Source organism: Nematolebias whitei, chromosome 1 (assembly GCF_014905685.2).
Source record: "Nematolebias whitei isolate Nwh7 chromosome 1, NemWhi1, whole genome shotgun sequence".
NCBI lineage: Eukaryota > Metazoa > Chordata > Actinopteri > Cyprinodontiformes > Rivulidae > Nematolebias > Nematolebias whitei.
This window is the reverse complement of record NC_056498.1, coordinates 87,566,033-87,584,214: the sequence shown is the minus strand read 5'-3', so window position 1 is coordinate 87,584,214 and position 18,182 is coordinate 87,566,033. Positions and strand designations below refer to the sequence as shown.

The window sequence follows — 18,182 nt, the reverse complement described above, 5'->3', positions numbered from 1 at the left end:
CATCCATCCATCCATCCATCCATCCATCCATCCATCCATCCATCCATTATCTTTTACCCGCTTCTTCCTTCTCTGGTCACGTGGGTCACTGGTGCACATGTCCAGCAGTCACTGTACAAGAGGCGGAGTACACCCTGGACAGGTCTCCAGTCCATCACAGGAACACATAGAGACAAATGAGACAAACAACCATTCACTCTCTCACTCACACCTAGGGACAATTTAGAGTTACCAATCAGTCTAACATAAATGTTTTCAGTCTGTGGGAGGAAGCTGGAGTACCTGGAGAAAACCCATACGTGCACCGAGAGAACATGTAAACTCCACCCAGAAAGGACCCCCGGCCAGGATTTGATCTAGTGACCTTCTTGCTGAAAGGCGGCAGCTCTACCAACTGTGTCGCCCGGGGAACAGAGTTAGACAAATGCAATTAGGTGGTACAAAACAATGTCCACTAAAAAGGCACTGTCTTTATAACAATGTCCTTCTTTTATGCATTGATCAAATCAGCATAAGAACCTGGATTAAATGAAAAGGAAATCTCATTTTGATAATGTGGAAACAGTGTTTTCAAATAAATCAATGAGATTGTAGAATAGCTCATTTATGAAAAAGACATTGCTCGTCTTTAAGCTGTGAGTGAAGTGGCTCCTTTGGGACAATAGTTTAAACCTGCAGTACGCCAAGGTCCCCCCATCATTTTCGAGACAAGTGTTTGTCTGGACTGATATTGAACAGGAAGTGCATGAACCTTAATGTTTTTGGTGCAATATATTCAAGTGGGTAAGAGTTACACAGTGTCTAAGAAGAGAAGGAGGCTTTTTATTTCTTGTAGGTGGCAGTGCAGAGGGACAGATCCTGGAGAGTGAAAGGAGCAACTTTATCCACCACCAGGCGCAATGGCAAAGCCAAAGGGGGTAACCAATGGTGGCCTTTTAAAGAGTTAGAGCTTATCTTGTTTTTCTAAGGTCAATTAGCTGTGGTGGCAGTCTCAAATTAACTTGACTCAAAAAATAAATCAGTTGTAGACGTATATCCAATAGTTTCATGAAAATCAGTTCACTGTTCATGAGATATTTTGGGAAGTGGTGGCACAGAGGTTAGAGAAGATGGGTCTGTGATCGGAAAGTCGCACGTTCAACTCCCGGTACCGTCAACATCAAATTGTGTGTGGAAAAGGTGAAACACCCACACCTGCCTCCACCCTCATTTGCCCCACTCTGGACCCCTGAGCAAGGCCCTTGACTCCCACCATCTGCTCCCTAAACAGGTCTCTCTTGAAAATGAGTTCTCGTGACTCAATGAGAAGAATACCTGTGTCAATAAAGGGTGAATGAAAAAAAAAGTCTGCAAACAAACACAAACACAAACACACACACAGAAAAATATATGATTGCTCAATTTTCATGGAGGTGGCTGATAAAAAATGTCTATAATCTGGTCATTTCACCAAAATGTGAGCTAATATTTAGTGTGGTAGTAGCCGATCGTGATAGTAGCTGAAAATTATCCAAACACATACTTACATACAGAGCTCAACTCCTTTGAAACTAAAATGTTTCTTAACCAAGACAGGATTACAAACACATATTGTATATTTCAATCCTAAGCAGGCTGTAGTCCGTACATTAGTTTCTTACTGAACAAAGCAGTTCCACTTACAGAGCTAGATAGCTATTTTGTCTGCAGAATGACCATAATATGTTCACTTTAGGCCAATTTGACAAAGCGCTATTCTTCCCCAAGAGTCAATAATCTGACGCCACTAGACTCCCTCCAGTCTGGAGAAGTCAATGGAATGTCGGCTGATCAGCTCCTGAATTAGATGAGTTTTGTCTATCTGAATCACATGCTGTCCACTGCTGCCAGAATAAAGAGGGAAACAAAATAAATGGCTTAGGATGAATGTGAATGTCCAACATACATCTGAGTCCATTCCTGACATATTTATTGGGGTCAGGGAGGAACATTCCTGAATGACAGCCATTAATAACATTTGGTTACGACTTTGAATGGCAAAAATAGCTAGGTTTGCTGCAAACAGCTGGACAAATAGGGGATGGTTTTCTGTGTTCTGTTCCAGAAAATGTGACTGTGTTGATTATCAAAACTCAGGCACCATCTACCATCTGCAGGTTAAAAATACAGTCAGGTTTGTGTGCAACAAAGTGATTAAAGTGAATGAACACATTATGAATAGTGCTCACGTGGTTCTGTGTTCAGAGCCAAAATAAACTTTCTTCAGTCATTTGTTTGTATGAAAGGTGTGAAGAAGTTCTTAAGAATGTAATTTATTAGCTAGATCAATTAGAAATGGTAAAAAAGTGGAGTACTAGGCTTTACTTTAAATTTAAAGTTGCAACTCTTAGTTGTTTTTGTGTTACACAATTTCCATAACACCTAAACGGCTGGTGCAGTGGTCAGCCGGCACATGGCTCAGGTAGACGTGATGACCAGCAGAGACCAGAGTTTGTTTTTAATGGAGACAAATTTGTGCCACCTTAAATCAGAGAAGACTTTTCAAATTGATACAGGCTGTTTGGCAAAAACTGTTGAATCTGAGTGAATCATCTGATGTGATGGCTAATTCTTCTTCTTCTTCTTCTTCTTTTGTCGGTCATCAGTCCTGAGGTTTTAAATAAGTGTCCTTTTTGCAGTTTGTCTGAGAGTGTTTTCGTGTTTTTACAGACTGTGTACGGCTGACAGCTCTGTTTAATCTAATGACGAGGATGTTTAGCCTTTTTGACAGGTTTCACCAAATCTGTTTGTATTAATGGAGTACATTACAGCAAAGCCACAAAGTTTAAATCCCAAACTTTAAACTTTTTAGTAGCTGAAGCAAAAATGGCTGTTTACTTGTCTCGCAGGGACAGACTGCAGGCTGGACCCCAACTTGGTAACATGGCTCTGTGGAAGTGCAGCGTCAAGGCCAGACTAGCGATGGAGTTTTGCTTCCACAGAGGCACTGGACAATTGGATAATTTTGTGAAACTGTGAGGATTTAAGAAGGTGTTATGCACCATTTCTGATCACGGAGAACTACAATACAAGAAGCTCCTCATGTAAATATTTTATTTTAACCTTGTCCTGATCACCTTTTTTAACACTGTTGTGTTAACTTATTGTGTAAATAAAGTTTTGTTAAAAATCAAAAGCTTCTTCTTCTTTCAGCTTTTCCCTCTTCAGGGTCACCACAGCAAGTCCTCCTCCATCTCACTCTGTCCTCTGCATCCTCTGTCCTCACTCCAACTACCTCCATGTCCTCTCTAACTGCATCCATATATCTCCTCTTTGTCTTTTTCCTGGCAGCTGCATTTCTAACATCCTTCTACCAATATACCCACTGTCCCTCCTCTGGACATGTCCAAACCAATGTCCCTCAAGAGCCTACAAAGCACTCAACAACCTGGCTCCATCTTATATTACAGATCTTATTGTTTCATATTTTCCTAACAGAGCACTTCGCTTTAGGCTGCAGGTTTACTTGTGGTTCCTAGAGTTTACAAAAACAGAATGGGAGGCAGATCTTTCAGTTATCAGACTCCTCTCTTTTAAAAGGGAGTTTTCCTTTCCACTGTTGCCACTGTGCTTGCTCAGGATGGGAGACTGTAACGAAGCCAAGATTCAACTTGTCTGCTGGATTCCTTAGATAGAGAACTTTACGAATTGGCTTTTATGTGAATGTTCCTGTAAAGTACCCTGAGACAACTTTGTTGTGGTTTGGTGCTATATAAATAAACTGAATTGAATTTAATTGAATTGAATCCGGCAGCACGGTGGTGCAACTGGTAGAGCTGCTGCCTCTCAGCGAGCAGGTCCTTAGTTCAAATCCCGGTCCAGGGGCCTTTCTGGGTGGAGTTTGCATGTTCTCTCCGTGCATGCGTGAGTTTTCTCCGGGTACTCCGGTTTCCTCCCACAGACCAAAAACATGCATGTTAGGCTGATTGGTAACTCTAAAATTGTCCCTAGGTGTGAGTGAGAGAGTGAATGGTTGTTTGTCTCATTTGTCTCTATGTGTCCCTGTGATGGACTTGCGACCCGTCCAGGGTGTACCCCGCCCCTCGCACAGTGATTGCTGGACATGGGCACCGGCGACCCCCGTGACCCAAAATGCAATAAACGGGTAAAGATAATGGATGGATGGATGGATGAATTGAATCCCTCCTCTGGACATGTGATGGCTAACACAGCACTTCAAATGGTGGAATAACTCTAATACTCAGTGCTCAACGGCAGCGTGTAAGTATCCAACAAAAGACTGAGAGGGTGAAGGTAACTCTGATCATTTGCCAAAATCCAAAAAGAAGAAATATGAGGAGAAACATTTTGCTGTTGGGACTATAGAGTGAAGAGCAATTATGTTTGTGTCTGAAAAATCCTAGCTGACAGTATGAAGTTTATAAATTATTAACATTGAAACTACTCTCCAGCTATGTTAATAACCCAGTTGAGATTTTATAAAGAAAACTTGATGATTATTACAATCGGAAAACATTTTTGAAGAATACTGTTAAAAACACTAATAATATGATGAAATGAAAGCAGACAGCACAGAATATTTTTTGCCAAATACGTGAAATAGTTTTTCATTTTGGAACTGTTGTTTTTGTAAAGGTTATACAGTGAAACAGATCCATTGCAGCTTTTAATAGTCATAATATTGAGCTCTCATAGATTTGTTAGTTTTCTTTCAATTTATTGTTATAGTTTAAAATTCAGTTAATTTGTTGACCAGAGGCTGATGTTTTTTTTTTTAATTGTCCACCAAGTTTTTACTAGGCACAGTTATTTGATTGACTCTGTAAAGGAGGCACTGAGAGACAAAATTTAGTACACTTTTTTTTTTTAACTGACAACATTTTAGTAAATAAACTAAAACATTTGTACAATTTGAGGTTATTGTTAATATTCTTACAGTTAAACTTGACTCCTTTTGTTTTTATTGTTGTCGAGTCAAGAGGTGGTTTGGTGGAATTGTTCTTTTGCTGTGGAGTAGCAAAAAGTATGTTGGACTGGTACAAGACATGTATGAGGACAGCAGGACAGTGGTGAGATGTGCTGTAGGAGTGACAGATAACTTCAAGGTGGAGGTGGGAGTGCAACAAGGATCTGCTCTGAGCCCCTTCTTGTTTGCTCTGGTGATGGACCGACTAACCGATGAGGTCAGGCAGGAATCCCCGTGGACTATGATGTTTGCAGATGACATTGTGAGCTGTGATGAGAACAGGGAACAGAACTTGGAGAGGTGGAGGTATGCACTTGAAAGAAGGGGAATGAAAGTCAGCCGTAGTAAGACAGAGTACATGTCTGTGAATGAGAGGGAGGCTGGTGGAACAGCGAGGCTACAAGGAGCAGTGATCACAAAGGTGCAGGACTTCAGGTACCGGTACTTGGGGTTCACTATCCAGGAAAGTGGGAATTGTGGTAAAGAGGTGAAAAAGAGAGTCCAGGTAGGATGGAGTGGATGGAGAAAAGTTTCATGAGTGTTTTGTGCCAAAAGGGTGTCAGCAAATGTCAAAGGAAAAGTTTACAAGACAGTGGTGAGACCAGCTTTGTTGTATGGTCTGGAGACAGACACATGGACAAAAAGACAGGAGACAGAACTGGAAGTGGCAGAAATGAAGATGTTGAGGTTCTCTTTAGGAGTGACAAGGATGGATAAGATTAGGAATGAAATCATCAGAGGTACAGCACAGGTTGAACAACTGGGAGATGAAGTTAGAGAGGCCAGACTGATATGGTTTGGACATGTCCAGAGGAGGGACAGTGGTTTGGACATGTCCAGAGGAAGGACAGTGGGTATACTGGTAGAAGGATGTTAGAAATGCAGCTGCCAGGAAAAAGACAACAAGGAGATATATGGATGCAGTTAGAGAGGACATGGAGGTAGTTGGAGTGAGGATGGGGAACAGAGTGAGATGGAAGAGGATGACTCGATGTGGCAAACTCTGAAAAGGGAGCAGCTGAAAGAAAAATAAGGAGATGGCAGATGTGGCACTAAAAAGTCTTAGAACACTTGGTATAAAATCAATATATCTCACCTGGTATAGGGCATATGTATCTGGTATATAATCAGTGATATATTTCATAATTGTTTCCATCCATCCATCCATCCATTATCTTTACCCGTTTATTACATTTTGGGTCACGGGGGTCGCTGGTGCCCATGTCCAGCAATCACTGTGCGAGGGGCGGGGTACATCCATGCAGGGATTTGCATTCCCCCATTACATAAGTTATTAAATGCTGTTAAGCTCCTGAGATTACCTAAATTAGATGTGGAAATGTACAACTGTGTGAGCTTAGACACTAAGTTAGTGTTGGTTTGTCTGCAGAAAAATGACTAAAGCAAAAAGAAAATCCTGATAGAGCGTATGACACAACTAAGCCAAAGGCTGAGTAATGCTTTCTGTTTAAAAACACCTCAGAGATACATTCATCTTCCACAGTAAGACCAACAAGAGGACGCAGAGTCTCAGTCCAAACATCATTCAGTGCAAAGAACGACCTCTGTATTTTCATGTGTAAATGAGAGTGGAGGTGGAGAAATGTCACAAAGATTAAGTGTGTGTTGTTTCTTGTGCACTGATTTACTGTCAATAGGAACATTATGTGAAAATAGGTTGTTTCTGCTGATGCTGGTTCATATGTTTTAAAAGAATTAGGTGTGATAGATTTATTTATTTCCAGTATTTAAATATGTGAGCTCTCTCCCATTTAAGCTTTGTGTGAAATGGTTCTGATACATCAGATCAACGGTACGGAAAAGAGAAGCTAAGTCAGCGCCAATTTTTATTGTCTAAATTGTTTAATTCAATCCCAGATGCGCTGTAGTTGTATAAAACATAGCGACTGATAGAAGCAGCAGAGAATCTCTTTTCTGTATTGAAAATTATTAAAAAGTCATTAAACGTGTGAGGGTTTATTTACTATACAAAAACACAAACTCCAGGAAAATGTCATCTTATCCTTCACCTGGGGGCACCATCTCTTCCCTTAAAGAAAAAAACTCATAACTTTTGGGTGTTTTTCACATGTGGTTGCATGAACATGTAGAAAATATTCCAAAATCACAAAGGGGACATGATAAAAATGTGTTTTACTTGAAAATTATCACTCACAGCCAGAGGGTGAATGGAGCGCGATAATGTTCTTGCCTGTGTGTGTGTGTGTGGGTGTATGCGTGTGTGTGTGTCTTTGTTCATGTTACTTTGTAAGGCCCATTTTTCTAACTTATACTACATTTGTGTGGACCAACTGCTCCTCATGGGGCCCAAAGCCCAGGCCCCATAAGAAGAAGTGCTGTTGGTGGGTTAGGGGTTAGGTTTTGGACTAAGGTGTGAATTGAGGATGTGTTAGGTTTAGGGTTAGGTATGTACTGGTAAGGGTTAGATTTAGGGTAAAGGTCAGGGTTAGGCTATAGAAATGAATGAAAAATGAATGGAAGTCAATGCAAAGTTCCCATAAAGATAGCAAAACAAACCTGTGTGTGTGTGTGGGGGGGGGGGGGGGCATGGTGATAGTTGAGACTGGTCTTCAACACATATCCTAAGTGCTAACAGAATGCACAAAAAATACTTAGAAAAATTTGCCTTTAACAGTTTTGAGTCAAACGTGTCTGTCTAGTAGGAAAATACCTCATGAACCACTAGAAGAATGAAGAATGTTACTGAAACTTTCAGGAAATAATCACTGGAGGTACCTAAAACAACAGTTGCCTTATTACAGCAACGGTATTGAATATAAATCCACAGCCAACTGGTCTTAGAAAACACACAAATTCCAATATTTCTGTCCGTTTTACAGATTTAGAGCTGAAATTTGACATGCTAAGAGTCATACAAACTTTGAGACTGACGTCGTACATCGCATGAGAATGTGCTTCACAAGGTTTGACCCAAACAGTTACAACTACACCTTTTATAAGATGGTCTTAGTCTAAAACTCTGGCATGAATGGAGATGGCGATATGCATTCCTTTAAGGAATAGGATAGGTCTTTAATTAAACTGGTTTTCACAGGTGAAAATAGGATTTTCTGCATTTACATTTCATGTCAAGCAGCTCTAATAAATTTAAAAGAGTGAGTAGCACAAACAGCACTTTGCCTTTGTTCCTGTTGATCTTCTCAAACATGTGCAGAACCACTGACTGCAACTGTGGTGCGCATAGCAAACACTTCCGATTTCAGATAAATTGCTGTTTCTGTGAACAAATGCCAGGGATTTGAAAACCGTCCACTTTGACACCTGGATTTATAATGTTTTGATGTAAAAAAATCTGACTGCTGTTGTCTTGTAGACGAACGGCTGAAATGTATCAGAATTGTTCCAGTTTCACTTATAAAATGTAAACTGGGCCTAAGACTTATCTAGAAGTTGAGTTACTTTACAAGAACATCTTGTTTTGACACAAGAACTCACATTAAACTAACAGAGGTGGTGCACTGTGTTTAAGAGAGGAGCAGCAAGTCTTTAAGTTAGATACTGACAATAAAATCAACTGGATGCTATGCTGGGGAACAAGTGTTTACAAGATACTGGAAAAGTGTGTTTATACAGAGATGCTGTTGAGCTGAGCAGGACTCAGTGTAGACTTACGTTTTGTGCATCGCTGCGATCCTGGAGTTGCGCTCCATCCATGACAGCACTGCCCTCCGCAGACATTCACCCTGAACACAAAACAAGCAGAGGTAGAAGAAATGATGAAACTGATACAGGAACAGACTCATCGCCCAGCACCACCTGACTGATGGAGGACTCTCTGTTGGGCATCATTTCTGTCTCCTACTCATACCACCAATATGAAGAACTGAAATGCATTTTTTATTAAAGCCACAGACGTTCCCATGCACATGTAAACAATGTGTTTTATAATAATAAAGCTGCATTCTTGCTACATTTGGTGCAGAAATTAGATGCAGAATTTTTACAGATAGTGTTTTACAGCTTAAACAAAAGTATATTTCTGACCTATGTACAACCCAGTTCCAAAAACACTGGGCCATTGAATAAAATGTAAATTAAAAACAGAATCCAATATTATTATTAATAAGCTATAAAAAAGTAATAAAATAAGGAGGTTTTATTTGTTTGTTTTTATGACAGCAAAAATTCTAAAAAAAAAAAACATGACTAGGGCAATAAAAGGCAGCAAAAGTAAGTGGTGCAAATAAACAGCTGGAGGAGGATTTTGCAGCTAATTAGGTTAATTGGCAACTGGTTAGTGTCATGATATGTGTCTGTTCAGTTTTAAAGGGAATCATGATTAGTTGAACATGTTGGCCTAAATATGTTGTATTTTTCCTATTAACTTAAAAGTTGCTGTTTGTGATATGTAAAAACTCATAATTACTTCAAAAATGTTAAATCTTTTGTTATATTTTTCACCCATGGAGGCCGCCATTTTTTCACCTGCACAATGCATGCTGGGTTAATGACACAGTTAGGCCCGTTCTGTGCTGGAATCGACAGAGTAAATACAGGAAGGCTAACATTACCCAAGTTGTTTTTATGATATTGCAATTATAAATTTAGATAATGACACACTGCGTCACTGTTGGCTGTAATTTCAAAACAGTAAAAGGCATACATAGTGAGGTGAGTGTGCACCACTTCCCACATGAAAAAAAAAGAAAAGAGAAAAAGCCGTCAAAAGAATGAAACTTATGAAGGACCCACATTTGTGCTCTCAGCACTTCTCTCCAGAAGACTTTGAAGGAACTGACAGGTTGTCCTTTCTAGGGCTTTAACAGACTACTCGAGTAATCTACACGTCGATTCCTAGGACATCTATCGAGTTTTTTAATTTCACGTCGAGTATTCGTGTTGACGTCATTACGTTGCCGTTACGCCATTGCATCACGTGTCACGTGATCCACACCGGGCGCGGGTTACAAAATAGATTCCTCCAAGCAGATGGATGGAGTGGAGCAGGCCCAGTCTTGGCAAACAGGTAGAAATGCATCAATAGTCTGGAAATATTTCACTAAAGATGAATCTTCAGGTTCAACTACCGTAAGGAAACAGAAAATAAATCAACTTCCTGACTGTTTGAGCTCGTTGTGAACCAGTGTTACACAATATTCTGTGACCACCGTATATTGTGACCGTAGGGGGTGGTGTTGCATGCACTGTTGCAGGTCATAGAATATGGTGTAACACCGGGTCCAATGACCGAACCAGAACCAGCTTTCTCTGACCTTGTTTCACAAATTAAAAGCAAAAAATATTCATCTCTAAGCCTATAAAAAACCTATAAACATATTAATCTCTAAAACTAAACCTAATGTGCACCACAGCTGGCGGTGGAGTGGGGTGGTCGACCGCCCTGTTGTTTTTAGTTTCGTTTTTGACATCCCGCCTGTCTCTTTCAATTTTGCAGTTTAATAATAATAACTAATAGTTTTGTTTTTCCTGTGACTTGATTTGCTGTATGATAAATGGTAGGAGCACAATATATGCTCCCAATGTTTTGTTGGTCTTTTTTGTAAATAATGACCTTTTTTGCGGTTTTATTTATTTGTTTATTTTTGTATCTTTAGATCCTATGACATCATCAAGTACTCGAGTTCTACTCAAGTTTTATTATGTTGAGGTGGCTCGGACATCTGTTTAGGATGCCTCCTGGACGCCTCCCTGGTGAGGTGTTCGGGGCACGTCCCACTGGGAGGAGACCCAGAGGAAGACCCAGGACATGCTGGAGGGACTATGTTTCTCGGCTGGCCTGGGAACGCCTCGGGATACCCCCGGAGGAACTGGCCCAAGTGGCTGGGGAGAGGGAAGTCCGGGCCTCCCTACTTAGGCTGCTACCCCCGCTACCCGACCCCGGATAAGCGGAAGTGTTAGGATTTGTGGTCGGAGCGAACCCAGAGTGCAGAACAGGGACTCAACTCGGCAGATATACAAAAATAGGTTTTTAATGATAAATAAAAAGTACAAAATAAATATGCTGACGGGGCAGCAAAACTTACATAAACAAGGAGGGAGGCACGGGGAACTCAGGAGACACGAGGAACTCGAGGAACCAGTAAAAAGGAGAGACTCAGGAGACTCAAGGAAGCACACCCAACGAAGACGACCCGACAAAGGACAAGACAGAATAGGGTGACTTAAATACAAGGAGAAAACGAGACATGATAACAAACAGCTGGGACGAGACACAGGTGGCAACAATGGAACTAATGAGGAGCACGAGGGAAACAGACACACCGGGCCACAGAAAACTAACATCCTTACAGGAAGAAAATGGATGGATGTATCGATGGATGGATGTTGAGTGTATAATAATCTATTCCAGGTTAAATATTTTAGTCTTTAAACTAGAACAGATTAAAGACGCTCATGGTAGTGAAAAATTATGTGGAATCACCCTTTAGCCATTTCCTGAATAGGAAACCACAATCAGAAGCCAACTTCAGCTTTATGTTTAATTTATTATTATTGTTAATATTATTTCACAATTTTACGATAGCAATGTTGTATCTATCCATTATTGTTTACCCGCTTCTTCCATTTTGGGTCAGGGGGTCGCCGGTGCCCATGTCCAGTAATCAATGTGCAAGGGGCGGGGGACACCCTGAACGGGTTGCAAGTCCATCACAGGGACACATGGAGACAAACGAGACAAACAACCATTCACTCTCTCTCACACCTAGAGACAATTTAGAGTTACCAATCAGCCTAACATGCATGTTTTTGGTCTGTGGGAGGAAACTGGAGTATCCAGAGAACACCCACGAATGCACGGAGAGAACATGCAAACTCCACCCAGAAAGGCCCCTGGACCAGGATTTGAACCAAGGACCTGCTTGCTGAGAGGCAGCAGCTCTACTGGTTGCACCACTGTGCTGCCCGCAATGTTGTATGTATATTAATAATACAACAATCTTTATTACAGTTGTCTTCAACTACAAATGCTGAAACACAAATTGTTGTCAGCACATCAGATGCAGCAGTACAGTGGTCAGAAGATGTATTTTATCCAATAACAATGGACCACATTTATGTATACAGGCCGCAAAACAACAACGTCTTCGGCCAACTCTTTCCTCTTCATCCGTTTGGTCCTCCTCCTCTTCATTACCCCTGGTGAGTTCTACACTGACATCAATTTCAATGTGCTCCGGTTCAAATTGAAAAGGAGTAACGTTACTCATTGCTGTTTTGGCTGGATGGAGCTAGCACTACAGGACCTAGTATACATCATTTACCCAGAATGCATTGCAGTGTAAACAACATGGCAACATCTGTGTGACAATATTTTATTTAAATTTATAAAAACTAAACAGCCTACAATATTTTTACTGTATTGTTTTTACATCTAAAATAAATATTTCTCAAATAAAGTCTATTGTTACAACTAGTCGTGGATCCCTCGTGGATCCCTCGTGGATCTCTCGTGGATCATGGATGGTTCATTTTTGTTTTTTTGTAGTTTGGTTTCTGTTTTCACAAGTGATCATTTAGGTCATTTTGTGTCACCAGTTCATTTCCCCCTCAGTCAGTTTTACTTCACTGCTCCTACCCTGCCCACTTTCAAGGCCTTCATGGCACAGCTGCTCAGTGGATTTTAACATATATTTGAAATTTAGTTTTTGCACATTTACATAACTTTAAAGTGTCATGTTGACAGATCGATGCAGGGCCGTCATGGTAACAGCATACAGACATTTTTGGGCTTGGCCTCATCTTGTGCTAAAATAATGTAGTATCATACTAAGAAAAGCACCACAGTTGAGTTTTGTGTTGAATATAGGTTTATTTTCTAGTGTTTTTTTCTGTGGTTTATTTAGTAGTTCTTTGAACATCTGGTACATCTCTCAGTTGAGTGGATTCTACCAACCGAACAAAATGCCAAAACAATCCATTTAAATCTCCATTGAATGTTTTTATTCAAATCAGTTTTACAAGATTACTTACTTCAGGTTTACTGACTTGGGAGATTGTTCCTTGTCTTTGCTAAATGAACATTATCTGATTTAATGAAAAAGCACCCAGTCCTTCCAAAATGCCAAAAATTCTCACAAATCTCAGAAACTGCTGACTTTGAACTCTTCTCCTAGCTTTGTTCCAAATGTCAGGAAAATGTATTTCTGATGTTCTACATTTCAAAATTTTCTGGGGGAGAGATACCAGAACCCCCTTGGTTGATCACCTTTTTTACAGATCACAGTTGGAATCACAGTTTTCCACCAATGGGAAACTGGGCTCGGCATTGGGATAAGCCCAGTGGATGATCAGCTCCCTACTTCTTTAAACACCCTCCTATTCCTGAAACGTTTGAATCTCCTGCAAACAGGTTTGATTTTATTATGGAATTCACTGTTTGGACTCGTGAAGACCTACAAATCCATCCATCCATTATGTTTACCTGCTTCTTCCTTTTTGGGTTGTGGGGGTCACTGCTACCCATGTCCAGCAGTCATTGTGCAAGAGGAGGGGGACACCCTGGACAGAGACACATAGAGACAAACGAGACAAACAACCATTCACTCTCTCTCTCACACACCTAGAGACAATTCAGAGTTACCAATCAGCCTAACATGCCCGTTTTTGGTCTGTGGGAGGAAACTGGAGTACCTGGAGAAACCCACGCATGCACGGAGAGAATGCAAACTCCACCCAGAAAGGCCTCCGGCCAGGATTTGATCCAGCAACCTTCTCGCTGAGAGGCAACAGCTCTACCAACTGATCCAACGTGCCGCCACACTTCTACAAATCACTTTCTGTAAACACGGTTCACTGTGCCGTCCACAAATATTGGTTAAAGCTCTGTCATGTTAGAAGCCATATGTGAAAACACTGCTGACTTCTTTGGGCCACAGCTCAAAAAGGACTGAGACACAGTGGAAAACTGTCATTCACATCAAAATTTGAACTATTTGGGGGAAAGCACAGATGGCACGTCCTCCGTGCTAAAGAGGATTAGGACCATCCAGTCTGTTATCATCAGTGCACAGTTCATGTGCACAAACTTCCTCATCACTTATGTTTGTAGAACCTGGTAATGATTTTGATAAAAAGCCATTTGCTCTTAATTAGGGCAACTGAAATACCAAGCTGTACTTTATTTACTTATCACACCACAGAACCCTCCCTGGCTGCAAATTGAGCAGCTGGGCCAAGACTGCAGGACCACACACAGCCTGGTGGTCCTGTGCGTTACCCTGCTGCTTGTTTTCCCTTGTCTCATCCTGGCCCGAGACTGCGCTGAATAAAGTGCAACTGGTACCACCTGCTAAAGCCATTGGACTTACAGGCACACAGAGTAGTGACAACAATTCACATTTAGAACCCACACAGTTAAATGAGCTAATGCAGTCACTGGTGATTTTATATATATGCAGTTAAAAAAAAAACAGGAATATTCTAGCAGCCGGAGCACCAGGGAAAAAGTCAAATCCATAGTTAAAGAAATTTTAGATTCAATATGTTTTGTTAATAGCAGTTGTTTTCATGTGTAGGTACAATTAAAAAAACTAAATTAAATAGTAAAAACAGGGCTTTAACCTACAGAAATTGCTGATGATTGTAGTTTATTATAAGAATAAACAGAATCCTGCAAAAAAAAAAATAATTGTTACAAACTAGAACGTCTGAAAAGCCCCAATGAAGCAATACTATAATTTTGTAACAATCCATACTTTATTTATACATCAACCAGCCGGTCAAAGCAGATGGCCGCTTGTCCTGAGCCTGGTTCTTCTGGAGGTTTCTTCATTTTAAAAGGGAGTTTTTTCTTTCCACTGTTGCCACTGTGCTTGCTCAGGACGGGAGACTGTGATGAAGCCAAGATTCATCTTGTCTGCTGGATTCCTTAGATAGAGAACTTTACTAATTGGCTTTTATGTGAATGTTCCTGTAAAGTGCCCTGAGACAACTTTGTTGTGATTTGGCGCTATATAAATAAACTGAATTGAATTGAATTGAATCAATGTATAATTGTTAAATATATCAAACAGGCTGTTCAGTCATATACAGTCTAACTTTAAATTAGATTATTTTTCTAATGTTAAGCATCTTTGTCGATTCTTATAAATACTTGGGTATTTTGCTTGATGCACATCGCTCTTTTAAACCTCATGTCGAAAACTTGGTAAAGAAAACTGGGTTCTGTTTAACTCTGAATGCTAGGAAACACATTGTAACTGTGACCTTCCTTCCCTCCATTGATTACGGTGACATTATTTACATGAACGCTCCTACAAGAACCCTGCAGATGTTGGATGCTGTCTATCATGGTGCACTAAGTTTCATAACTGGCTGTGATTATCATACCCACCACTGCACCCAGTATTCACTGGTTAACTGGACATCATTAACTTCACGCAGACTCTCTCACTGGTACATTTTCATCTTTAAATCACTTCTTGGTCTGCTGCCTTCATACATCTCCTCCTACATGTCTCTGCGTGAGTGCAGTTACAGCGTGCCCTCTCAGGACATTATTACCTGCAGTGTTCCCTCAGTGAGGACTGAACTAGGCAAAAAGGCCTTCTCCTACTCCGCTCCTGTTTCCTGGAATATCTGACAAAAAGATCTGAAGCTCTCAACCTTGACCTCTCTAAGTGGCTTCAAACATCTGCTCATTTCATAGTTCATAAAATTCAGGTCTCTCTTGTAAATTAGTCCCCGATGCTCAGTGGGATTAGCCTGTATAAAGGTTGAATGAAAAAAAAAAAGGGCAAAACCCAATGAAGACATGTTCTTGTTTTTAGTTTTCTACATTGCTTTAAAATGTAGCTGTTTTTGTAAATACCATTTATTTTATTTACTTTTCATTTTATATGATTTACCTCATCTGTGTTGTTTGTCAAAATCATGTCTCTCTTCTAAAAGTCCTCGAGGCTCAGTGAGACTAACCTGTAGAAATAAAGGTCAAATGAATGAATGAATCTTTCATGTATTTAAAGTAGAGGAACATTTTTCTAATAAAACAGAAATGACATCTGTGTTTGAATTTCTTTATAAAGTGTATGGACTACATTGGACCAGTTCTATGTGTTTTTTCTGTCCTTCCAACCTTTATTTCCTGCAGTCTGTGCTTGTGTCAAACTCACTGTTTAACATGGAGCACATTTCAATTAAATTCAATTCAGTTTATTTATATAGCGCCAAGTCACAACAGAAGTCGTCTCAGGGCACTGAACAGAAACATTAACTTAACATTAACATTAACAATTTAACTTGTCATTTTAAAACATATACATGAATTGTTTAATGCTAAGTTTTATTATTATTATTTTAATTAAAATGCACAAAGTACAATTTTTTTAACCTTTACTGGGTGACTCAGCCGCGGTCGCCGAGGTAGTTAAAAAGCTCCGAGGCGGCAGGGCTCTGGGGGTGGATGAGATTCACCCTGATTTCCTTAAGGCTCTGGATGTTGTGGGGCTGTCTTGGTTGACACACCTTTGGAATGTCGCGTGGACATTGGGGGCAGTGCCACTGGATTGGCAGAGTGGGGTGATGTTTGCCCTCTTCAAAAATGGGGACCGGAGGGTGTGCTACAATTTTAGGGGCATCACTCTCCTTAGCCTCCCTGGTCAGGTCTATTCAGGGGTACTGGAGAAGTGAGTCCGATCGTTGGTCAAACCTCAGATCCAGGAGGAACAATGTGGATTCTGTCCTGGCTGTGGAACACTGGATCAGCTCTTTACCCTCACTAACATCCTTGAGGGGTCATGGGAGTTTGCCCATCCAGTCTACATGTGTTTTGTGGACTTGGAGAAGGCATTCAACTGTGTTCCTCGGGGTACACTGTGGGAGGTGCTCCGTGAGTATGGGATTGGGGGCTCGTTGTTACGTGCTGTTCAGTCCCTATACAAGCAGTGCCAGAGTTTGGTTTGCATTGCCAGTAGTAAGTCAGACCTCTACAGCACATATGTCAAATTCAAGGCCCGGGGGCCAAATGTGGCCGTCATTGACATCTTATCTGGCCCCCAAGATGATATTTTAAACATAAAATACTTTTTTCATGTGAATTTTTTCAGTAATCTTTGATTATGATGTCAAAAGTGCATCAGAGAACATCAAATGAAAACAATGAAACTCTTTTTGAGGAACCTAAAACCAAGAAAAGATGTTTGGTATCTAACTTAAGTTAATGTAGATTCTAAAACTGGCCCTTAGTTTGAAAAAGGTTTTTATTTTGGCGCCCTTTTGTAAGTGATTTTGACACCCCTGCTCTACGGGGTGGGAGTTGCACTCCACCAGGGCTGTCCATTGTCACCGATTCTGTTCATAACTTTTATGGACAGAATTTCTCGGTGCAGCCACGGGGTGGAGGGATTCCGGTTCGGTGGCCTCAGGATTCCATCTCTGCTCTTTGCAGATAATGTGGTCCTGTTGGTATCATAGTGCCGTGATCTTCAGCTCTCACTGGAGAAGTTCGCAGCCGAGTGTGAAGCAGCTGGGATGAGAATCAGCACCTCCAAATTTGAGGTCATGGTCCTGAACTGGAAAAGGGTGAATTTTTCTTTTTGGGTCAAGGGTGAAGTTCTGCCTCAAATAGAGGAGTTCAAGTATCTCGGGGTTTTGTTCACGAGTGAGGGAAGAATGAAGCGAGAGACTGACAGATGGATTGGTGCAACATCTGCAGTATTGTGGACTCTGTACCGATCTGTTGTGGTGAAGAGAGAGCTGAGCTGTAAGACAAAGCTCTCTGTTCACTGGTCAGTTTATGTTCCTACCCTCACCTATGGTCATGAACTCTGGGTGGTGACTGAAAGAATGAGATCATGGATACAGGCAGTTGAAATGAGTTTCCTCTGCAGGGCAGCTGGACTCTCCTTTAGAGATAGGGTGAGAAGTTGTTATCCGGGAGAGACTCAGAGTAGAACCACTGCTCCTCCACATCGAGAGGAGCCAGTTGAGGTGGTTCAAGCATCTGGTAAGATGCTCCCAGGACGCTTCCCTAGGGAGGGGCTTTGGGCATGTCCGACTGGGAGGAGACCCCAGGGAAGACCCAGGACACTTTGGAGAGACTACGTCTCTTGATTGGCCTGGGAACGCCTTGAAGTCCTCCCAGAAGACCTGGAAGAGGTGCTGTGGAAAGAGATGTCTGGGCCTCCCTGCTCAAGATGCTTCCCCCGCGTCCCAACTTCAGAATAAGCGGAAGATAATGGATGGATGGATGGATGGATGGATGGATGGATGGATGGATGGATGGATGGATGGATGG

At 41.1% G+C, this 18,182-nt stretch overlaps 1 protein-coding gene across 1 annotated transcript in view; it reads right to left on the bottom strand.

Moving 5' to 3' along the window:
• The window catches only part of ltbp1 (latent transforming growth factor beta binding protein 1), a 248,462-nt gene that overhangs the window by 217,297 nt on the left and 12,983 nt on the right, over window positions 1-18,182 (bottom strand). The window contains exon 2 of the mRNA XM_037681018.1: window positions 8,600-8,670. Within this exon, the coding sequence (XP_037536946.1) occupies window positions 8,600-8,670 (71 nt within the window). The remainder of the gene's footprint in view (window positions 1-8,599; window positions 8,671-18,182) is intronic.